At 38.7% G+C, this 25,626-nt stretch overlaps 1 protein-coding gene across 4 annotated transcripts in view; it reads left to right on the top strand.

Moving 5' to 3' along the window:
- Window positions 1-25,626, top strand: part of FMN1 (formin 1) — a 368,268-nt gene that overhangs the window by 191,990 nt on the left and 150,652 nt on the right. For all 4 annotated transcript variants that reach the window (XM_084890795.1, XM_084890796.1, XM_084890798.1 and 1 more), the window contains one exon: window positions 15,522-15,609. In XM_084890795.1, the coding sequence (XP_084746921.1) occupies window positions 15,522-15,609 (88 nt within the window). The remainder of the gene's footprint in view (window positions 1-15,521; window positions 15,610-25,626) is intronic.

Below are 25,626 nucleotides of genomic sequence, written 5' to 3'. Positions count from 1 at the left end.
AATCAATCAAAATTAAAGAGGAAATCAGGAGCTTCACAGACAAAAACAAACAAACAACCAAATGCAAAAAACACTAAGGGAGTTTATCACTACCAAACCAGTGATGCAAGAAATGCTAAAAGGAATGCTGTAAAAAGAAGAAATAGAAAGGGAGAAATGGAACACAGGCATAAAGTACAGAAATGGCTACAAACAAGTATCTATCAATAATAACATTAAATGTATATGGATTAAATGTTCCAATCAAAAGACATTGGATAAGAAAACATGATTGAATGGATAAGAAAACATGACCCATATATATGCTGTCTATAGGAGACCCACCTCAGAACAAGGGACTCACACAGACTGAAAGTGAAGGGATGGAAAATATCTATCAGTCAAATGGAAATGAAAAAAAAAAAAAAGAAAGAAAGAAAGAAAAAGAAAAAAAAGCAGGGTTAGCAATACTTGTATCTGACAAAATATTTCAAAGATAGAGCACATACTGGGACACAGGCAAAATCTCTCCAAATTCAAGAGGATGGAAATCCTACCAAGCATCTTCTCAGATCACAATGGAACTGGAGAGCATTATGCTAAGTGAAATAAGCCAGTCAGTGAAAGAAAAATACCATATGATCTCACTCACTTATGGATAATAAAGAACATTATAAATTGATGAACAAAAATAGATACATAGGCAGAGAAACATCGAACAGACTGTCAAACTACAGTGGGAATGATGGGGAGAGTTGCAGGGGGGGAGGAGAGGTAAGAGTTCAACTGAAGGACATGTATGAATGCATATAAGTCTCACCAATGGATGCAAGACACTGGGGGGTGAGGGTGAGGGCTTGTGCTAGGGGATAGGGGAGGCCGGAGAAAGGTCAATGGGGAAAAAAAGAAGACATATGTACTACTATTTTTAATACTTTAAACAATAAAATAAAATTTAAAAATAAAATTACATTAAAATAAATACAAATTCTTGCTCATCTAAAGATAAGAATACAAAGAGTATGGAAAGATAAGCCACAAGCTTAGAGAAGATGTTTGTAACATAAATAACTAAAGAATAATTTCTACCCAAAATGCAGGTAGCATTCATACCAATCAATAAGAGAAAGATGGGCAAATGATATGAACAGGCTTGTCTTGGAATGAATGATCAATAAACATGAAAAGATAAGTTAGCAACTAGGAAACACAGAAACACCACTTTAGACCCACCAGTATGGCAAAAAATTGAAAAGTGTGACTGAAATATTGAGAGGGTGGTCAAGCAGTAGGAACTCTTATTAATATTAATGGAAGGGTCAGATTCCATATACTTGGAAAATCGTTTGGTTGTACCAATCTCATGTGAACATGTATATACCATCTGTTCACACTTTTGCACATTTGTACAAAAGACCCATATGAGAATGCTTGTAAAAAGCCTTGTTTATAATAGCAAAAATCTATTCACTGTCATTTGAGTGGATAAATGGACTGAAGTAAAGCCACATAATAGAATACTATATAGCTTTGAAAAAGAATGAACTACAGCCATGTGCATCCATATTAATGATTCATAAACCTGATGTTCAGTTAAAAAAAAAGTCACAAAAGAATGAGATCATTGGTCTGAAGTTAAAAAATCATTAAAAACCAAGTAAGTTTATGGAATCATATATTTGTAGCCAAACTATTAAAAACAACAGCAAAGGAATAATGAACACAAAATTCAGAAGAGTGGTTCCTTTGGAGGAAAACTATGGAGGAAGGTAGTCTTCAAAGATATATTAGTAGTACTCACCTTCTTAAGGGGGGAAGTGAGTATATGCTTTATTTTTGACACTGGTTAAATTATGCATAAATGTACATATGCTGCTATTTTGCATGATATTTTATAGTTTTTAAAAGTAAAAATAAAAGTTCTCTATTGCCCCCATCTCACTCCCACCTTGACTCACCAGAGGTACCAGTTTTCAACTCTCTTACCTGTTTCTCTGGCATATATTATCTATTGCTTGTACAGTTTTACATAGTTACTATGGAATTCCTATTTTGATAGACATGGATTTTTGTATTTCAGAATTATATTTTAATTTATAAAAGCTCATTTAACTTTTTTTTTAAAAAGAATGCAAACTTTAAGTCTAAATGTTTCTTTATATTTGTTTATTACTTTCTGTTTCTTCTTCTAAGTTCCATTTATATATAATGACCTCCGAATTTTAGTTAGAGGATTTCTTCAAATACTTGGTGATGCTTGGCTGTTGTTTTATATATAAGATTGGGATGTGATGATCCTGTGTGGAAGTTCAATGTAATTGGACAAGTTTTGCCCAGTGATGGATCTCAAGGTGGGTCAAACTGTTGCAGACCAGCTGTTTCATTTACCCCTCCTTCTCTTCCCCACCCCTCCCCCCCAAATGATAAGCTCTTAGCTCTTAGCCAATCAATTTTTCCGGACAGAACTTCTCCAGGCCCCTGACTGGGGCTGGGAGTGGGTGCAACCTTACTGCTAGCATTCTGAGGGAAGCCTAGAAAGGATATGGAATTTTGATAATCATTCCATTCTAGCACAATACCTCAACCCTATCCAAGTGTGCCTGGTGTCCATGGTGAGTCTGTCTGGTTGACTTTCTCTGGAAACTATACTTTCTGATCACGATAGCTGGGATTTTACTTCTGGCACCTAATTGCACCATAGACTAACTTTGTGTCATTGTTTTTTAATACTCACCCTGAGGATATGTTTTTATTGATTTGAGAGAGAGAAGAAGGGATAGAAAAGAGAAAGAGAGGGAGAGGAAGAGAGGAGGGAGAAGGAGAAGGAAAGAGAGAGGGAGAGGGAGAGGGAGAGGGAGAGGGAGAGGGAGAGGGAGAGGGAGAGGGAGAGGGAGAGGGAGAGGGAGAGGGAGAGGGAGAGGGAGAGGGAGAGGGAGATGGAGATGGAGATGGAGATGGAGATGGAGAGGGAGAGGGAGAGGGAGGTGTCAATGAGAGACAGAAATGTTGATCAAGATTGCTTGCCTCGGTAAGCACCCTAACTGGAGATCGAATCTGCAACCTGGGTATGTGCCTTGACTGGGAATTGAACCTGGGACCCTCAGTGCATGGGATGATGATCTACTAACTGAGCTGCACTGGCCAGGGTGCACCATAGTCTAACTTTTAAATAACCCCCTTATATTTAGCCATCGCCTCACCCTTACATTTTTCTAAGCACATGATGACTCTAATTTGCACATGTCCAAGGTTCTGCCTTCCTCTGCACAAAATTAGGTTTGTCCTTTCATCACTCTGCATGAAATGTACAACAACTACTTCTGCCTTCCCATTTTCTGTTTTGAAACCACAGAGGTCTAGGAGTTCACTAAAGATAGATTTTGTGTTTCTGATCCTCAGCCTTATCATTTATGTAGATTATTTTATAGGAGAAAGGAAGTGAATAAGTCTTTACTCTGATAGCTTAAAACTCAAAGTAGTAATTTTGCTTTTCACATCTTAGAGGCCATTGCCTTGTTGCAACATGTGCATCTTTGCTGGAATGAGATGCATTTCAAGGTGAAGGATATAGGACTTGTAGTCAACCTGAGTGGCTCTGGGCAAATTACCTACCGTGTGTTTGTGGCATTCGTATCGGAAGGTGACTCATCCGTATGAGAGAACCTCTAGGTACACATCTTCATGATTCCAGTCAGGGTGGGTGAAAAGGCTGGCTCACTTTTCATGGATGATGGTGAGTAAATATTTTGGATCATTGTTATTCATTCATATGGATGACTGAGGGATAGAATATAATGTGTGGATTGTATGATGGATGTGCTGTGAGAGTAAGGAGGATGGTAGAGACTAATTATAGGGGAAATGTGCTGGGTTATACACCGTAAGCCCTAACAGAATCTTGTAGCAATTTAAAAATATGTATGTACAGAGAGTGCTCTTTCATCTTTCCTCTCTTCCTAACATTTCCTGGAATAGTCATTTTATGTTTATGGAAGGAACTCAGTGAGTCTACCAGAGCAATATGTTACTTATGTCAACTGTTGTTAGCCAGAAAGTGAACAGAGTAGAGTGACTTCAGTTATAAATAGTGTATGTTACAGCAATAGCTGCAAGTTAAGACTGTGCGTGAGGTGAGATGGTTCTAGGTGAAGTATGTCCGTAAAAAGAAAAAGTAAAGTAGCCTTGGATCTTTAAAGAAGGAAGTGTTTCCCTTTGAGTTTTGTCACAGATTTTGCTGTCCAGTGACCCAAGGCCCTGGAGCTAGTAGTGCCAAGGTCAGGAGCTCTTCACCTTCTAAGGAGTGGGAAAGAGCCAGGTAATTTGCATCATGATACACTCTAAATCAAAGGCCATCCATCATTTCTGATATCTTGAATGCAATGATTATCATATCAAAGACATACGATGACATTGAAGATAATAACTTTTCTGTTGTCCATTATCTCTAAACAGCTTGGAGTAATTATTAGCATGTGTTCTTTCCAAAAGCCTAACACTTTACATTTTGGAGAGAAAAGCCCTATTTTAGCCATCAGGAATATATACAAGACTGGGTTCAATGTCTGAACATTAAATGAGAAATTATATAGATGAGACAAGAAGTCCAAAGGTCTTATAAACTTTGTTATTTAGAATCTTCAGGAGGCAATGTGGTTATCTGTGTACCTGGGATTGTACTTATCTAAGAAAGCCTTTCTCCTGGACTGAGCACATAGCTTTAAGAAAAGACTCTATGGAGATTGATAGAGAAGGGAAAACATTTTCAGCTAGTTAACCGAAAAAGCTCTGGGAATCAGGGATTATATAAACATACATACATACATACATACATACATACATACATACCAGGCATTGCACTAAGTGCCAGTGATAGTAAACAAAATAATGCATTCAATGGTGGTCACCTGGATGTTCAAAGTGTGGTCTACAGACCAAAAGCAAAAGCAGCACTTTAATGGAAATATAAGAATTTCAGGCCCTGTATTAGTTTTCAAGGGCTGTCTCAACAAACTGGGTGAGTAAAAAAAACAACAGAAATGTGTTCTCTCACAGTTTTATAGACTGAAAGTTTGAAATCAAGGTATTGGCAGAGCCATGCTTCCTCTGAAACCAGTAGGGAATCCTACTGTCTTCCTATCTTCCGGTGGTTTCCTAGCAATCTTTGTCATACCTTGACATGTACCTGCATAACTCCAGTCTATGCCGTCATCATCAATTGTCATTATTCCTCTGTGTCTCTGTGTCTTTACATGGCCATCTTCTTGTAAGGTCATCAGTCATATTGGATTAGGGCCCCATGTGACTCCAGTATGACCTCATCTTAACTAAGTACATTTGCAATGACCCTATTTCCAAATAATGTCACATGCTGTGGTACTAGAGGTTAGGACTTGAACATATGTTTTTTTTAGGACTGCAATTCAATCTAAAACAGGCCCCATCCAATTCCTAGTGAATGAGAACCTATATTTTTTTTAATATGTCTTTTTTTAATTGATTTCAGAGAGAGGAAGGGAGAAGGAGAGAAGCATCAATGATGAAAGAGAATCATTGATTAGCTGTTTCCTGTACACCCTCTACTGAGGATTGAGCCCAGAACCAGGGCATGTGCCCTGACCTGGAATCAAACCGTGACCTCCTGCTTCATAAGTTGATGCTCAACCACACTGAGCCACACTGGCTGTGTTTTCAATGAGGTCCCAGGTAATTCACATGCACACAAAACTTCTAGAAGACATTCCACAAATTCTTGATTGCTTTATACCAGTGGTTGGCAAACTCATTAGTCAACGGAGCCAAATATCAACAGTACAACGATTGAAATTTCTTTTGAGAGCCGAAAATTGACTTCTGTGCATGTGCCAAGAAGTTTCAATCGCACTGTACGTCCACATGTGGTATTTTGTGGAAGAGCCACACTCAAGGAGCTTAAGAGCCACATGGGGCTCACGAGTCACAGTTTGCTGACCATTGCTTTATACTATAGACAACTTTCTAGTGCCTCTACCAAATTTTTCTAAGGGCTTTGCCTAATATGTATATAGGATGATCATGCAATTTAGGAATGATCAAAAAAAAAAAAAAAAAAAAAGCTTTCTTCTCAATGCTGGTGGAGAAGGAAAGTGAAGGGACATTTCATCTACCAGTCACTGACAGCCATGCAGATTGATTTTGGGGGCAGGAGGAACAGAGAGAAGAGTAGTAAAACAAACTTATATACCTGTGGCCTCTGGTATATCTTGAATGGTAAGCCTCTGAATTCTCATCCCTCCTGAATCAGAGAATAAGTAAATTATGTTCCTTGCTGTTAAAAGTTGAATTACATATATGGAATACATTCCTGGCCTTAGAGTTGAACCATGATAATTGGAGGCCACGTGAAGGTACAGAATTAAATTTTTTCTGTCCCAAACAAAGGTCCTAGTTTCTCTCATTTTCTTAATATTCACACCATCAGTTTGAAAAGTAGAGTCTTGGACAGTTGGCCTGTGTTTTGTTTTGTTTTAGTTTTACGTTTTAACATAGGTTGAATCTCTCATAGTCCTTCTGTTTCCTTCTTCACTGTAGATTGATAGAGAATCTACTCTGTAGCCCTCTATCCAGTTGTTTTCCACTAGGTTAATGGACAGTGGTTTAGAATTGTTTCATGACTATTACAGGCAAGCACTCTTTAAGGGGCCTTGAGCTCTAAGGAATAACAAGATGATGTTTTGTATCTGTACCTTTGTGTGACGGTAGCTTTGGCATTGTCTGAAGACAGAGCAATGAATGAACTGATGTCTCTTGGTCATATTCTCTCCTAAGTCTCTAATCAGTAAGAAAACGCATGTGATTTTGGTTTGGAGTTTGTTTCATGCATGGCACAAAAACTCCAAAACCACCAAAATTACCTCCTGCCCACGTTCCCACTCTCCTCCATCCCACAGTACCCTCTACCCCCTGCCTAGCTACAGCCTTCACCTGCTATGGCCTTCTTTCCATTTGCTTTCTGCACAGAATCCACTAGCCTGAAAACCAATAAAAGGGTTTTTGTGTCTCATCAGTAAAGGAATGGGATGCCAAATATGTTCTCAGACTCAGGACAGGGTGACAATTTGCCTTTTCACATTTCTTGGTGAAGAGCCTAAATCCTTAAAGTAAACTTCACATGAGCAGTTTTATGTGTCCCCAAAAATAAGACCCTGGAAGAGATTCAGACTTAGCAGCCTGACAGAACAGTGCAGCTCAGTGTGCCTCGAAACATTTAGTGGGACAGCTAATCAGGCTGCGTGTGGAGAGCTTATTTTAGTGACATTATTCAGGCCCGTCGACGGAGGCTGCTACCCAGAAGCATTCCCGGCCACGATGGCCCTCAGCAGTGAGGGCTTGTTTGTACCAAGTCAGGTGACATTTCATAACGTGGCCCCATGGAGCCAGCCATCCAGCTCCTCTGGGTGTGGTGCCAGAGAGTGGCAGAGGGGAGAATACCGGGGAGCAAGGAAGCTGAGTCAGCACTTATTTTCCTGGGCACCTGCCAAGAAACAGTTGAATGTTTCCAAAGAAGCGCTCACTCTCCCTGAGGAGAGACAGCGAGATGACTGCCAGCTCTGGTCCTGCTGTAACTCTCCAGCTGGCCCTCAGCTCCTGGGACTGGCTGGGAGCAGCAGTCGCTTATCTGTCTCATCTCTAGTCACTGCAGCTCTAGAAATGGAAGGAGGGCACAAGAATAGCTGCAGCTATGAAGTGGGGCTGTGTCAGTTGCATCCTCTCATGGTGTTTTGTGTTTTGGTGTTGTTGTCTTTTTAACATAAGGCCTGTGTCTATTGGCTGCATGATGTTTTTTGTTTGTTTGTTTTTATGTAAGGTCTGCACCTATTCATTACCATGCCTCATGGCCTTGCACCATCTTATATCACTTCTTGAAACTTCCTTCCACTGGGAAATTATCACTCTTTTTTCCAAATTAGATGTTTATTACATATAAAAATAAGAATTTCTAATTTGGTGGTATGTGAATGGGTGACAATTAAATGAGAGTAAAATTAAACCTAGGTCACCCCTCGATTTACCCTACGTCATTCCCAGAAAATACTGCTCTCTAATCCAGCCAAAGTCAGACCCCATACTGATTTAAATGTATGAGTTAGAGGTATCCGAATGTATGAGTTAGAGGTATCCAGTAAGTTATCAGCTTGATCATCTGAGCTGGTAGTCCTTAGGATGGGACTAGTGTCCACATCGTTGTCTACGTCTCTACAGGATTCTACCTGCCTTCAAGTCCACAAGAATGTCTTCAAGATAAATGCCACAGTCATGATGAGAGCACCTTGATCTCTTTGGAATCCGGTGACTTGTAAATGCAAAGGCTTACTGCTAATGAGACAGGCTGGCTTGTCATCAGTAGCATATTTTGCTTTATTCCAGCCTCTGAAAGCTTATAATTTTGTCAAGTAGTGGCATTCAATGGTGTTGATATGAAGCATAAACAAAAGATATTGCAAGTCAGAAGGCAAATATAGAAATGGTGTTTTTTAGACTTTTTGTTTGGAGAGTCATGTTGTCTACCCTCTGTATATTTTCCACTGTGGCAGTCAATCTCCCTGAGAAAGGCAAACCATGTACTCATTTGTTCATTTGTTCTTTAATATTGAAAATGTTCTACATTTGGAGATATATATATATATATATATATATATATATATATATATACCATTGTCATAAAAACAGATATCTGCTCATATGTGGATCCTTTATTTGTTTGCTCTTCATTGAGGGAGGGTGATTTGGACAGGAAAGAAGCAACATGCCATTATTTGCTTTCAGTGCCTAGGAAAAGTTTATTGGTGATAATTCGTGTGGCTGTATTTACTTAGGCCTGGAGCCTATTCTCCAGGTTCTATGATAAAACTGACTCTGTTGGAGATGGAAATCCTGGAACTGAAAATGAGAAAAGTCGCCGTGAAGACTAAGTCAAAGAAGAGAATACCTACTTGATCTAGTATAGGTTCGAGAGTGTTTGGTGTGCAGTGAGGGTGGAGGTATAAAGCCATCTTTATTTCCAGCTAGGAAGGCTCTCTGGAAGAAGAAGGCTTGTATGATTATCTTCATTTTGTAGCTATGTCAAACTCACTCACTGAGCAAGCTTCCAACATTCATGGCATGTTCAGACCGTGTATTTTTATTTTTACTTCTGGCCATGTCTTCCAAACTCAGGCACAAGCTGGAGATATATATGGGTTTTATGTAGATGAGAAAGTCCCACTGGACCTGGCAGGAATTATTTCTCAGTCTGTCTGGCAAGACTTTTCTAGCTGAGTAGTAGTCAGGGTGTGGTTTTCCAGTGCAGCAAATCTTTCTTCCCATTTCTGTCTTAATTCTCATTCAAAGAGGCAGGTTTTTCAAACAATCCACACATGTAAGAAATAATAATAATTTGGATACACTGGCTCAAGGTGCAGGTTTAGACAGTGTGGGGTGTGGGCCTGCTTTTCCCCTTCTGGCAGGCATTTTGAGAGATCCTTCTGCGTTATAATAGTACGCATGTGTGACATGCCCTAATCCTAGCATGCAGCGGAGGTCTGGAAAGGCTTGGCCTTAAACTAGGCATGTCTAATAGGGTTTAACGCAACCTGTGAATTTGCCCCTGCACAAGGTCATCTTGTAGGCCAGTGGAATGCTGCACAAATTGCATTCTCCTGCAGACTATAATTATACCTGGGAGAAGGCCTTGTGCTGCCAAGTTCAGCTGACTCCAGATAGGACCAAGATAAACTGAGAGCTTACTAACGTTTCTCAAACATGAATTTTTAAGGATTTGATATAAAGCATCTCTTGTTAAAAAAAAAAAAAAAAAAAAAAAAGATGGTCTTGAAGTTTATGAAGGAGCTTTGTGTTGGAGATGGTGAGACTGGCTATTGTCTGGCTTTCTGGGAGCAGAAAACGTTGACATGGAAGCAGGAGGAATTTGAGTCAGAAAAAATAAAATGCTTTGGTGCTTAAGCTACTTAATTCTAGGAAATGATTTTGAGGACTAAACAAATCAAGAATATGTATATGAGGACAAAGAAGAATGAAAAATGGGTATGGGAGTAATCTTGGTATAGGAATAGCATGAGAAGTTTACGTTATGTTTACAGTTAATTAAGGTAGGACTGTGTTTTGTTTGTTTGGTGATAGAAAATGGCTATAAATTTGTGTGCCTTGTATGAAATATTCTGTAATAATTTATTTTTAAAATTATATTTTCACTTATTTCATAGAGTAAGGGAGAGGGAGAGAGAGGTAGAAACATCAGTGATGAGGGAGAATCATTGACCGGCTGCCTCCTGCAAGCCCTGCGCTGGGGATCGAGCCCCCAACCCCGGCATGTGCCCTGACTGGGAATTGTACCAGTGACCTCCTGGTTCCTGGGTGGATACTCAACCACTGAGCCATGCCAGCCAGGCTACCTGTAATAGTATTTAAATTTAAAAGGGAGGACCCAGGCCTGCAGAGGAGGGCACTTAGGGGTGACCAGACCTGTAGGGGAGGGCAGTTAGGGCAAACAGACTGGCAGGGGAGCAGTTAGGCATCAATCAGGCTGGCAGGGGAGTGGTTAGGGTGTGATCAGGCTGGCAAACAGGGGCAATCAGTAAGGCAGGCAGGCGAGCAGTTGGGAGCCAGCAGTTTTGGATTGTGAGAGGGATGTCCCAGATTGGCGAGGATGCAGGCTGGGCTGAGGGACACACACCCCCAGGCACAAATTGTGTGCACTAGGGCCTCTAGTTTTTAAATAAAATGCTGTGGTTATTTTTTAATGTATTAGTTAAATTTCTTGCTATAGAAAGGGCAGACTGTTAAATATCAGACAATCTCAGGCAACTTAGATTTCTAAAAATTTTTCAGGTGATCATTATGATCACCAGTCCATACTGTGCAGTAATGTGAATATGGAAGGTGTAGGTGGCTGCATTTGATTTTTTTTTCAAGCCCAGAATATATTAGAAAATCTGGGGAGAATAAATACACAATATTAGTTTATCTTTTTGTCATATGCTCTTTCTCTTCAGAGAGAAATTTTTGAAGTTCACTTTGTCTTGAAGTTGGCTTACTGAGAATTCATATAGTACAATAAAAAAGAGGGAATTTTCATTTAATAAAAGATTCTACATAAATTGCACATGGTTATTTGAAACTTCACCATGGTCCTAAAAATTATTTTTAAATGATGAAATAATTCTTGATTGACAACTAATTAGACATCTTTTTAAAAAACTTTTGTCATGTTCTAAATCTGTTCTTCCCCCCCCCCTTTTTTATTCCTGCTATCAGTTTTCTTTGTTTCTTTCACTTTTAATGTTTTCTTTTTAACTATTCTAGTGTGAAAGTAAACACCTCAGATAATATATGTATATAAAAGACTTGAGGTAGGACTTCCCTCCATCCGGGTAATTCATGTAGCTACACCCAGCTTCCTCTCCCTAGCAATGACTAGTCTCCTTGCAGTTTCTTCAACCCAGGAACACAACTTGCTTTATAGCCAGGTGGAAACATTTTACACTTTAACCAAATGCCTGTAAAGTGTTTTCCCATGCCTCATCTAATTTGATCTTCACAGAAGTCCTGGAATAGGTAGATAGAGTCTCAGTGGAATCCTATTTTCTTTTCTTTAGCCAGAAATGAAGATTTAGAAAGTTTTGAAACTTGACCCACCTGAAAAGAAATAAGAAATAGTAAACCTTGAAAATTACTTCAGGTTTTCTCACTGCACAGAATATCTCACTGCTGAAGTTAGATATTTTACCCTTTGTTTGCTCTGCATTATCTACAATAATAATCTGCTTCATGTTGATATTTAATTCTATGTTGCTGGCAATTACCTGAAAGAGAAGTTGGGGTGCTTCACTGGGGTGGAAAAGTTTAGCTAAGTCAGAAGGCAGATTAATTAAGCAAGTGTGTTCTGTATCTATAAAAGGCTAAGTTGACTCACAAGTACTCAATATATATATAAAGCTCTCACTGGCACCAATCGCACGCGTGTGTTTCCATCTGTCATTGTTGATCATGAATTGGGTTGACACTTCTATTATAGAAAAAAGGTGAATAGCAATATTTAAATATTTCTTCTAATTAATTTCCTCTCAATGTGCACAAATATGTGCACCAGACCAATAGTAGGTATATAGCTGGCTAAGGACTATGAAATTTGATCACATATCAAAAAGCAGTATTGGGTTAGCAGAACAGTGTTTCATTTCTATGAGCCTTGCTTTAAGGTGACTACTCACTTCACAGGACACTTGAGCTGAAGTATTGTTATTACTTTAGAAATCCACAGGGCAGGAGAGTGGGATACACTAAAGGAATACAGTTTACAATATTGTGGTGTTCACTGCCCCCAATTCACAACTATTCATTTGGATTAGTTGTGAGCATAATACCTAGCATTTAGTGGGGGTTCAGTACAAGGTAGTTCTCTTCCCTCTCCTTCCTGATGCCCCTTATCCACAGTAATCTCTGTGTATAGCTCTTTCTTCTTATGAATTCAGCTATGTTCTTCTTTTCTAATTTTTTAGGATGACATTGTTAATAATATTATAGGCTTCAGGTGTATTTTTCTATGATACACTATCTGTATATTACATTGTGACCACCCAAAATTGTATACCCTTTACCTATTACCTTCACCACCTCCCCTCTGGTAACCACTATAATATTTTCTGTGTCTTGTTTATTCTTCTTGTTTATTCATTTGTTGTTTTCAGTTTTATATCCTACGTATGAGTGAAATCATATGAGCTATGTTCTTACCTATTTTTTTTTTTTTTACTGTACCAGATTAAGAGACTTAGTAATAGGAAAACAGCAAAAATTATACAAAAACAATTTACAAGAACATGTGACCAAGAACTAAATGCCTAACCTTACCATTAAATAATTAAAAATGCAGATTATTGATAAAAACATTTTTATCTATCATATTGGCCAAAATTTAAAAATTTATAATACCCACAGTGGGTGAGGGAACAGGAAAATGGTCACTCTTATATATTTGTAGGAGTGTAAATTGATGCCAACTATTTCAGAAAATTCTTAAGGTTTTTGGTTCAGCTAAAAGTAGCATTCTTTCTCTAAATGTCTGCCATGCCAAGTCATCAGACAAAATTGCAAGGACGACTGACTGGTGACACTCTTTCCAAAGTTCAGCCTGTTGAGCAATGAGGTGGGGATGGATTTGCTGGTTTCTTAATGACAGATGATCTCAATCTCTCAGTCTCTCTTTCTCTCAGTTCTCTTGAGGTTGCTCTCTTGCTTTCTTTTAATTAGCTAATAGAAAAACTAACATTTGAACTTTGTCTTCTCTGTTGGTTGACTGCATTACCCTGGTTTTCAGAACTCTAACTGGATAGCTAGGGGAATGTTTATTTGAAGGAATCTTTGCTACCCAGTTGTGATCTTGTCATACATTCGATTCTCATATCTTCCTCCTTGACATTGATGTACATGCCATGGCCAAGGTTGTATCAGTCACTATCCTGGACATTTAAGGATAAATCTAGTCAATTCCCAAAGCCTTTCTTATTTTGAATTTGAATTTGCAATTAGCTCAAGTGATGGTTTTATTTGCCTTTTTTTTTTCTTTTCAGAATTTTTTTAAAAATCACTGAGCTCTGCATACTTGAACAGACAGTCATCTCCCACACTCAGAGTCTAGAGTGGTTAAATATTTATTTAAAACATATGTGGGTTTTTTAAATTTGGTACTGGACTTTTAAATAGCATTTCACTTTAAATTTGTGTTCTCGAAGAAAAAGCCAGATTTTGCACCTTTAAAGGAGATATTTGATTATACTTAATCTCTTCCTCCTCTGCTTTTGCTTTTATATACAAATAAATAAATAATACCAAGTTTATTCTTTATTTATTTTACACTTCTTGAAATTCTGTATGCCCCAGAATTTTTCTCTAAGGTTAAGGTTGAAATTATTAAACACATTAAATTGAAAAATCAGATTTTCTTTTTATTTTGATGAAAACTTGGTATTTACTATTTTTTAGTTCTGATAGTTATATAAAAGTAGCCATCCTGCCGAAACCAGTTTGGCTCATGGATAGAGCGTAGGCCTGCGGACTGAAGGGTCCCGGGTTCAATTCCAGTCAAGGGGCATGTACCTTGGTTGCGGGCACATCCCCAGTAGGAGGTGCGCAAGAGGCAGCTGATCGATGATTCTCTCTCATTGATGTTTCTAACTCTCTATCCCTCTCTCTTCCTCTCTGTAAAAAATCAATAAAATATATATATATATATATATATATATATATATATATATATATATATATATATATATTTTTAAAGTAGCCATCCTGAGCAGAGAAATAAAAAAACACAGGACTAATACTTTCAAAATAAAGATTTTTTTTTTTAAAGAAAGAAAGAAAAGACAAAGGGCTGGCAATAGTTGATTCAGGATCAATCAATCGAAAGGTAATTAGACAATCTTTGTTGGAACATATTTATGGTATCTCTTACTGTTCAACCAGCAAACAATTCAGCTAGTCTAGTACTAATATACAAGCAGGTGCTAGTTTCTGTTTAATCTTGTTTTCACTATATTTTGGTAAGTTTATATGTACCTTGGTGAGAGAGGAGTCATAGCTATTTAGTTTGTATTTTGCCCAAGAAAGTGCTTTAAAAAAACAAAACACAAGAATTGGTGATGTTTTGAGTGCATGTCATATTGATTTTTGTAGCCATGTCCCGTGGGAAAAAAGATAACCTTTTCTCCTTGGTGACTACTGTGTGATATGTTATTAGGAACTTATTTGGCTCGCTGGGATTAGAGGAAACAAAACTATGAGGCCCTCTTTATGGAATAGTCATAAAAGTTGAAATAATTGGCAGTGAGCTATTTGGAGTTTCTTCAAAAAATTAAAAGTTTTAATATGCATATATCCTATCTAATAAAGAGTAATATGCAAACTGACTGTCACCCATATAAGTGGAAATCATATAATATTGCCTTTGTGACTGGTTTCTTTCCTTTAGCATGATATTTTCATGTTCATCCATATTGTGGCATGATTTGAATATATTTAGATATACCAATATTATAAAGATTTGTGTGCTTGTATTAGATTGGGATGATGTTTTTTTTAATTTTCTAAAATATCTTTAGTTGTGGATAAGTTACTTTTAAATTAAAGGTTATTAAAATAAAGTAATTATAGTGTCCATTTATTTTTAAAAATATAGATTTTATTGATTTTTACAGAGAGGAAGGAAGAAAGATAGAGAGCTAGAAACATCAATCAGCTGCCTCCTGCACTCCCCCCCCCCTCTCCGCCCCCCCCCCTCCCCCACTGGGGATGTGCCCGCAACCAAGGTACATGCCCTTGATCGGAATCGAACCGGGACCTTTCAGTCCACAGGCTGATGTTCTATCCACTGAGCCAAACCAGTTTCGGCTATAGTGTCCATTTAGTTCAACAATCAGAGTATATAAAAATCTTTTTTTTTTTTTTACATACTTTCTAAAAATTGCATGGTCATTTGAGCTTGTGTTAATTTTATGTTTAAATTCCAGATCATCAAGTTATTGGATGGAAAACGATCTCAAACTGTGGGAATCTTGATATCTAGTTTGCATTTAGAAATGAAGGATATCCAGCAGGGTAAGTCTTCTCTATCATTTTCCCAAAAAATTTTTAATATTTTTCAGCATTTTATTGTGAAAGATTTCAAACATATACAAAATTAGGATGCCATGTGCCCATTGTCCAGCTTCAAAACAATCAGCTTACTCTTATTTCATCTGAAACACTCTTTCTTCACCAACTAGATTTTTATGAAGCAAAACTCAGACATAATTCATTTATTAAAAATGTTAGTACATGACTAAAAGATAAGGACATTTTTCAAGCATAACTCCAGTGCCATTATCATGTACTTAAAAACATTTACAGTGATTTCTCAAGATCAGCAAATATGTAGTAGTTCTAATTTCCCTGATTGTCTGTATACTCACTAACTCGTCCTTTTGTTTATAGTTAGTTTGATTGAAAATCCAAACAAATTTTATGCATTGCCTTTGATGTGTTTCTCAGGTTTCTTTTGATCTAAAAGTTTCTACCATCCATCTTTTTTTTTTTTGCCCTTTGTAATTAATATTTTGACGAAACCATGTCCTTTTGTCCTGTGGAGTTTTCCACAAAATTTGCTGATTGTATTGCCATGTTTTTATTATGTTCTTCTGTCCCCTGTGGTTCTTATAAACTGTTAGTTTGCTAGGGACTTAACCTGAATGGTGGGGAAATACTTTATAGATACTATTGAATATTCTATCAAGAGGTACATCACATTTAATCATCTCTTTATGATGTTAGTGAGCACTAATGATCTTTACCTAGATTCATTATTTTATTAGAAGTTTTAAAAATAATAATATATAAATTCCATCATTTCTTCATTACTTGGGACACTATTCTGGAGAAACACTTTTTCTACTTTTTTTTGTCTTTCTTTTTTTAATAAAAGGTATTGGGGTGACATTAATTAAGAGGGCCATATAGTTTTCAAGTGTGCATTTCTATGATATACAGTCTGTATATTTCATTATGTTTCCACCACCCAAAGTCAAATAATCTTCTGTCACCATATATTTGGTTCCCTTTATCCTTTACCATGCCCCTCCCCCTTCCCTATGATAACCACCATATTGTTGTCTGTCTCAGTTTTATATCCCATATATGAATGCAATCTTATGGTTCTTAGGTTTTTCTGACTTATTTTGCTTAAGATAATATTCTCAAAGACCTTGAAACTCATTGATTTATCTACTTGTTCTGTTATTGTTTGTTAATCACTTCTTTTTTTTAAATGACACTATTTCAATTTGGTTATCTTTGACTCAGTTTGAATTGAGACATTTAAAGAGGAAATTTTTAATTTTTTCTTAGTAAATATTTTTCTTAGTAAAAAAGTTGACCCAAAGTGATTTTGCCTTTTGAAATATTCCTCTTGCATTAAAATAATACTCCCCTTTCTTAGTAATCTATTAAATATAAATTTTGTTTTGTTAATCCTCACTCAAGGATATTTTTCCAATGCTTTGTAGAGAGTGGAAAGGAGGAAAGGAGAGAGAAAGAAAAAGGAGAGAGAGAGAGAGAGAGAGAGAGAGAGAGAGAGAGAGAGAGAGAGAGAGAGAGAAATATGTTAGTGAAAGAGAGACTTGGTTGCTTCTTGCAGGTGCCCAATCAGGGCCAGTCATTGAACCTGCAACCCAGGTACATCCCCTTAACAGGGAATCAAACCTGAGACCCTTTGGTGTGCAGGCTGGCACTAACCACTTTACACCAACCAGGGCTATAAATCGTTATTTTAACATGTCACTGAAAATATTTCCTGAGTAATAATACAGTCTCTTGTAGACATTTTCAATAGAATTTAGCATGAGTGTAACAGTGGAGACACTCTCAAACCACACTACCCAGGTTTCAGTTCAAGTTGCCCCAAAGTTAATTTGCTTTGGTAGCCAGAAGAAGACTCCCATAGGTCTTGAACTAAAAAATGCTTATTCTTTCACGCACTACTCTTCATTTCAAAGGAGCTTTGTTAAGGTCTTAACATTTTGCTTTATTGCAAACATTAAAAATTCCACATAAAACTAAAAAGTTTTCAGAGTATTCAAATAAGCTGTCTAGGTCCAGCTGGTGTGGCTCAGTGGTTGAGCATCAACCTATGAACCAGGAGCTCAGGGTTCAGTTCCCAGTTGGGGCACATGCCTGGGTTGCAGGCTCAGTCCCCAGTAGTGGGCATGCAGGAGGCAATTAATCAATGATTCTCTCATCACTGATGTTTCTATCTCTCCCTCTTCCTTCCTATCTAAAATCATTAAAAATATATTCATGCCTAAATCAGTTTGGCTCAGTGGATAGAGCATCTGAAAGGTCCCAGGTTCGATTCTGGTTAAGGGCATGTACCTTGGTTGTGGGCGCATCCCCGGTAGGGGGTGTGCAGGAGGCAGCTGGTCGATGTTTCTCTCTTATCCATGTTTCTCTCTATCCCTCTTCCTTCCTGTCTGTAAAAAATCAATAAAATATATTTGAAATACACACACAGACACACACACACACACACACACACACACACACACACAAATAAGCTGTCTATTTTTAGTATTTAAGCTTAAGAGTAGAACTAAATAAATACGAATATTAAACATCCAAAGATGTTGGAGTAATTGATTTGAATTAGAGGCAGAGGATGACTAGAAAAATGTCCGCCATCAGAATTAGAAAGGAATTCTTTAGTAACTTTAGGCAATAGGTCTTCTAGAAGAACTGAGTTTTGGGTAAATTCAAACCAAGAAATAATGATGCTAGGACAAAGGAAAAATGCAGAAATAAAACAAAACAGAAAACTATCAACAGGAAAGTGTATAGTCTTATGTCCAGGATCCTAACATTTTTGATGTGGTCATTGAAGGTAGAAAACAGTCTTTCCAGGTTCAGTGGCAGAGTCTTGTCCTAAACAACATCGCTCTTCAGAAGCCTGGGGAAGCCAAGCATGTGTGGTCTCACCACCAGGGTGCATAGCACTATGGACATGAGCTTTCCCACTGGTGACAGCTTCTTAGGCTGTATTCAGTTCTTTCTCAGCATGTCCTGCTATAGGACAGCAGGTTGCCATGTGGATAAGATTCACTCCAGCATGTGGCAGCCCAGTCACCAACTCAGGACCATAAGCCTTGTGTTATCAAATGCCCATTGTGAGTCATGTAAGAGACCTTTCCAATATTCTACTCTGGACAAGAACTTGCTTATGAGAAGCATCAGTGAACTAACATTTGAGCATGAGAAACATCATTTGTAGCACTGCAGGCTCCTGGGACGTGCAGGCGCCATTTTACTTTCCTCCTGCTCCAGGCACCTCTGAAATTCACCACAGAATTGGCTCCTAAGCTCCATTTCATGTCTTCATTTAGTAATGCACTCCAGATGAATTCGGCACTATAACCTGAGCTTAATTTTTCTTTAGAGTCATTTGACTGACACTGGCATCTGAAGGTCACTTAGGAGCTGGGCTATGTCAGTTACATTTCATTCTGAGTCCATGTCTGGTCGTGAATGGAATGCACTTGGCCTTGTGTTGTCATCCCGATGAAAGGACTTTCTGTACTGACGTTGGCCTAAAACATTTGTTTTCATGCGGGGTGTGTGGCTGCAGTGAGATCTGATTGGGGCAGGCCCCCTGGCAGCCAGGCAAGGTCGCACAGCACGACAACTGTGGTAAAATGACCATAGTTCAGACATTGTTCTTCAGCCTCCTGGTCATGTGTTCATCTTTCCACTGCACAAATGCACTAACTCTCACTTTTCAAACTTATAAGGTGCTTAAGGTATAAGCCGTACAGCCAGTGTGTTCACTTAGAGAACTTTTCCTTGTCGAGATGAAAATATTTATCGTATCTGTTCATCATCATCACCTCCATGTCAGTTGTCTCCTCTGGGCATGATATATTGTTTATGCCTTCTTCCCTTTTGCTGAGATTGCAGGTTGGTCACCTAGATGACAGTGTGGGGTATTTCAGTCCACAATTACCTCCCACAGATGGGTGATCGAATTTTTACTGATTCAAGTCTTAAAAAGAAACCTTATTATCCTTGTTTGTAGGGTGGACATTTCTCCAATGTCCACTAGATGCTGGCTGTAGTGTGTAATCAAGAAGTGCAATTTGGGGCTCTATACCTCAACTTCTTAAAGCTGCAAGTAGAGTCCCAGTGTCTCTTCCATTATGTCATGTTCCATTTTTTTGCTAAGAATTTCTCGGCTAATTAAGAATTGTTTACTGGCACAACTAATTGGGCTAATGTATCATATGTAAAAGTCATTCAATAAATGTTTTTTTTAAATTTTAATTTGATTTAATAAATAAATTGAACCTTATATGGAATCTGAATGTCATGTATTCCATTAGTGCATTTGGACAAAACTTCTTTTCTCCCCTCCCTCCCTCCCTCTTTTCCTTCTTTCCTTCCTCCCTCCTTCTTTCTCTCAGTAAACATGTTTTGAAGCCAGCTCTGTATCAGGTACCATGATGACCACAATATAAGATCCAGACTCTAAGATTCTCAAGAGTTCACAGGATGGTGAGAAATGTAAAAAGCAGCCCAAGATTACAAGAGTTGCCCGTGAAATAACAAAGCAATGTCTTGTCTCCTCCTGTAAAACTTTAGATGAGTCTTAGAGGGTGAAACGATGGTCATCACACACAGAAGGAGCCTTTCCAATGGAAAGGAGGCTTGTGTAAAGGAGGCCCTGCTTGAGTGTATAGATCACGTGTGACTGTTTCAGGGCACAGGGTTAGAAAGGCATAGCGTCCAGCACAGGAAGGGCTCTGAGTCTCATCACACAGAGCTTGGACATTATCCCATCAGTAACAGGGAGACAGCATTGAAGATGGGCAGTGCTGTGATCTGACTTTGAGTGCAGAAATACCTTTCAGGCTGGGGAAGACTGGCCACAGAGCTCATCAGCTACTGCAGCTGACTGTGCTTGCTTCCCTCTCACTGCCCTCTCACCACAGTGGTCCTCTCACTCCTTAAAAGGGCATATCCATTCCTTCCTCTGAGTCTTTGAAGGCTCAGCACATTTCAAATGAACAGCACTGCCCATTCGCTTTGGTTCAAATACTTTTCCAGACCTCTCCTCCCTAATTTAAGTCACCCTGAGTTAATTCTCTCCTAGTCTACACAGCACTTAATCATTTTTTGTTCATCTACTTATGTTCTCATTTATGTTCCTCTCCAGAACATACTCTCTAAGAGGGAGCTTGCTCACTGGTGTCCCTGGCACCTTGTACTGTGCCTGGCACCTGGGTGATTATCAAGTGTCTGTTGAATGAACACACACACACACACACACACACACACAGAAAAAAAAAAGGTCTGAAAGTGGATAAATCTGATAGAAAGGGTTTGGGATTTATTTTTTATTTTTTGTTAATCCTCACCTGATGATTTTTTTTTTTTTTTTTTTTTTTTTTTTTTTTTTTTTGCCATTGGTTTTTAGAGAGGGTGAAAGGGAGGAGGAGAGAGAGAGAATCATCGGTGTGAGAGAGACATATTTATTTATTGCTTCCTGTATGCACTCTCTGACAAGGGCCAGGGATTGAGCCTGCAACCCAGGAATGTGCACTTGACTGGGAATTAAACCTGAGGCCCTTCAGCGCAGGGGCTCACACTCTAACCACTGAGCACACCGGCCAGGATTGGGATTGGGATTTTTGAGATAAACGATAAAAGCCAGAACTAAGATTGTGTCTGTAGAAATTTAGAGGAGGAGACACTATATATAGGGATATTTGGAGAGAGAATTGCTAATTCTCATATCAGGTGCAAGCATTGTTGAAGAAATCTTATATGTACCATGGGTTTCTGACTTTAACAAGCATGTGTATAATGATGTTGAAAACATAAACTGGAACTAGAGGAGAAAAAGCCTGGGTAGAAGCAGAAAGGTCAATTCTGTTTTGGATTCTTTTTTTTAATATATTTTTTTTATTAAGTTATTATTTTTGTACATATACCAATGCCCCCCTCTCCCGTATATACCCTCCCTCCCCAGAGTTTTGTGTCCAATGGTTGTACTTATATGCATGTATACAAGTCCTTCAGTTGATCTCTTATCTCCCCCAGATCTCCCCAGCCTCCCCGCTGTAATTTGACAGTCTGCTTGTTGCTTTACTGTCTCTATATCTATCTTTTGGTTCTTCAGTTTATAATGTTCTTTATCATCCATAAATAAGTGAGGTCATGTGGTGTCTCTCTTTCATTGACTGGCTTGTTTCACTCAGCATGATGTTCTCCAATTCCATCCAGGTTGCTGCAAACGATGAGAATTTTTTCTTTTTTATGGCTGCATAATATTCCATTGTGTAAATGTACCATAGTTTTTGGATCCAATCATCTGCTGATGGACACTTAGGCTGTTTCCAAATTCTGGCTATTGTAAATTGTGCTGCTATGAACATAGGGGTGCATATATCCTTTCTGATTGGTGTTTCTAGTTTCTTGGGATATATTCCTAGGAGTGGGATTACTGGGTCAAATGGGAGTTCCATTTTCAGTTTTTTGAGGAAGCTCCATACTGTTCTCCACAGTGGTTGCACGAGTCTACATTCCCACCAGCAATGCACGAGGGTTCCTTGTTTTGGATTATTTGAATCTGAAATTACTGGATATATTTAAGCTGAAGTATTCAAAGAGCATCTGAACATTCTGGCCTAATGCTAAGGAGATAGAGCTAGGTTAGAAATACAACATCCCCAGAAAGGTAACGGCCTCTATCTGTTTCTCTCTACCCAAGATGGAATTGGCATCTTGTGGGAGAAAGCCAAATCCAGTACTGCCTGCAGTTTAAAGCCATGCATGGTGAAGGCAGGGTCTTAGTCATGGAGGAAGAGTGGTTTCAGGAGACTGACCGTAATGCCCACAGCGCTTGTATGTGGTCCAGGAGAGGCTCTAAATAAGTGATTTACTTCATCCATCCACTAAACTGGATGACTTGCATTTAAAAGCATTTTGGCATCCTTGGGCACAGTTACTGCCTGCATGATTGCAAATTAGTGTTTTCATTCCACGTTAGTGATTTCCTCTTATTCTCCCAGGGGGATGGAAAATTGCTGTTGACTATTCTTGATATAAACCTCCGTATGCATTGCAACAGACTGGGTGCCAGAAACCTCCTGGCACTCATTTGGAAATTTCCCGTACACTCAGGATTTATATTTATAACATTTAATCTAACATCAAAATAAAACATTTTTCAGTTTAGTTTCTACTAGCCCAGAATCTCAATTTGGGAGTGCAGCAGCATCAAAGATTATTTTTCTATTTCAAATGTAAATTTTAAATTAAAATGTAAGAGGATGCCAGTTAGTTATATTCCCAGAGTCTGAATCTCAGATCTGAGAATGCCCACTGGACTTTGCTCACTTTTGCCTAATAATTTCTAGAAGTATCTGTCAAGGTTTAGGCTAGCTGTCTAAAACATAATTAATGTTTTAATCCTCACCCCATGCTGTTTTTATTGATTTATTTATTTGTTGCCTCTCATATGTGCCCCAACCAAGGATGGAACGTGCAGCCGTTTTGTGGACAGGATAACACTCCAACCTCTTGAGCCACCGGCCAGGGCTAACCAGAATTAATTTAACCAGGAATCTCAAATTCACCGTGCATGTCTAGGATTTTCCTGAGGAACATTGAGGTTCTAGCCTAAAACACCCTATTCTCAAAGGCAGTTGGTCTCCTAAATTTGTACTGTGTACTCATCTCCATAACAAAGTTTTAGAGCCTGCTCCTCAGGGTATGTTTTCTAAAATGTGTATATCATGTAAATGTGTGTCAGAACTAATATTGACACTTTGAAACATATGCAAAAATATTAATTAATTAAAATGAGATTAATAATAATTTAAGTATCTTGCTAATTTTGATGGCTTTGGATTCTCATTAGCTAATATCTCAAGGCTCAATCTATAAATAGGGGGAGGCTCCTTCTTAACAATAGTGGACTTAAACCCAGATTTCAAACAGTCCCTTGATAAATTCTGTTATGACTTACGGAGGTCAGAGTCTTGGCAAATCTGATTCGAGTGTCCTTGCTTTTAATTCATTCCATGGCTGATGAAGAAACTTGTACTAACAATCAAAGTGTCTGCTCTGTCATTTTCTTATTGTTGATGGATTATCTTCAATCTGGGGTTTCTCTCCAGGAACCTTTTGAAGGCAACTTGTTTGTTTTGTCAAATTTAGTTAAAACCAGATTTTAGAATCAGAAACCTTTGTTTAATTGCCTCCCTCCCCCATCACAATATGTTGAAAGTAAAAGAACACGTGAGGAGGATGCACGTATGAAGGCCTTTGCCCACCCAAGGTGACGTGCAATCATGACCTGCAGACATACTGAATGAAGCTGCCAGGGTCAGTCAACTTATTATATGTCGGCAGAGCTCCATTTAAAAAAATCTTTAGATAAATATAAACAGTAGTTCTAATGCTGCCCTTCTCTCTCCCACTTTTCTCATCCTCCCACTGAGTCAAACACCTGAGGAGCCGGGGTCCGCCCACCTCTTTTTGAACCACTGTACATTCCTTCACTCGGGGCTGCATCCAGAGAGCAGAGGGTGGCTGTTCTTTGTACTTTACCTTCAGGCACTGGCTGAGACCATCCAATCTGCCTGGAATGTAATTTTGGCTTGAAAGAACCAGAACTAATGGAAGAACAGAAGCAGCTTAACCCAAACTGTTTCTCATTCCACTGCCCTACAGAGAAGAGAGAGGAAGGAGGGGAAGTGGTGTGACTTCTATGCCGTAGCCCTTCTTTGAGGTTTGAACCATGGACAATTTTAATTGCACCTATAAAATGGCACCTTGGGCATTTCCAGAAATATAGTACATGTCTGGACTTGGGCAAGAATTGGGGTTTTTACTGTATAACATTGAGTGATTTTGAGGTTTTGGAAGAGATTCAATCAGTGTCCCTTTTGGGGTTGTTTCTTCCACCTTCCGGCCAGCTCCTGCTCACTGTGCCCTTTACACTTGCCTCCTGTCTCCATCAAAGCCCCAAGTAAGGTCTACATGGACTACGGTAGCACCAGCAGGCATTCCGCAGGGTAGAGAAGATTGTGACCTATAGTCCCTGGGTAATTCTTGTTCTTTGTGTGTCTGAAGGCAACTTTTGTGTTTCTTCATTCTTGGTGCTTCTGCTTCCCTTCTTAGTCCTAGCATGCAGTGTCAAGTTGCAGTTATTAATATATTTTCGAGAAAATAAGTCTTCCTATTATGTTTTATCTTTACATTTATATTTTGTTTTATTTTAAGATAATGACTTTTCAAGTTCCAGATTTCTCCTCTTTAGGGTTTTTTGTTTTTGTTTTTATTTTTTTTCTATGACTTCATAGCAAAATTGCAATCCTGATTATTTTGAATAACTGCAAATAGCTAAACAGATTGAATTTTGATCATCTTATTCCACATATTGAGACAGCATATTCAAATTGAATTAAGTATTAGTGACAACTGAGTAAGGAAGTTATGGTTGTGAAGCATGTGTAAGTGAAGTTCCTGTGTCAGGGCCATATGTGGCCCCTCTGGGAGACTGCTAGGTAATGCAAAGCCCAGCGATGCTGTTTTCCAAGGCCTCTGTGTAGACATTGTGGGTAGCTGGTTAACTGAGTTGTCTGTGTGGTGGTTTTTCAAGTGGTGAAGGTTTTAGGTGGAGTGACCATTTATTGGCTAACACTTTTGAAGGGTTGAAGTATACTCTAGTTTAGCAAATGTGTTTGTGGAACCGCACTTTGGAAACCAAGCTGTGTGATTTCGTGCCTTGGCATCGTCATCTGTAAAACTAGGGACCACACTAGCATCTGTTTTATACGATTAAATATAAAACAGAGCAATACCTGGCACATAGGAAGCTCCCGATGAATGCTGGCTGATAATTTATTAAGCATTAATCCCCCCAGTAAGGTTTGCCTACTGTCCCCACCTTCTGGTGGAGTGGACAGAGATCCCTTTGAGCTGCTTCATAGTGGGTGTCCTCAGCACTCATCTGGTTATCTGTGCAGAGCTAGGCTTCATGCGCATCTCTCTGCACAGGCGTGCGTGGTGCCGATGGGAGGTGCA

Source organism: Pipistrellus hanaki, assembly GCF_964339955.1.
Source record: "Pipistrellus hanaki genome assembly, chromosome: 1".
In the NCBI taxonomy this organism is placed as follows: domain Eukaryota; kingdom Metazoa; phylum Chordata; class Mammalia; order Chiroptera; family Vespertilionidae; genus Pipistrellus; species Pipistrellus hanaki.
Note: the sequence above shows the minus strand (reverse complement) of the source record. Positions and strands in the feature narration are given on the sequence as shown.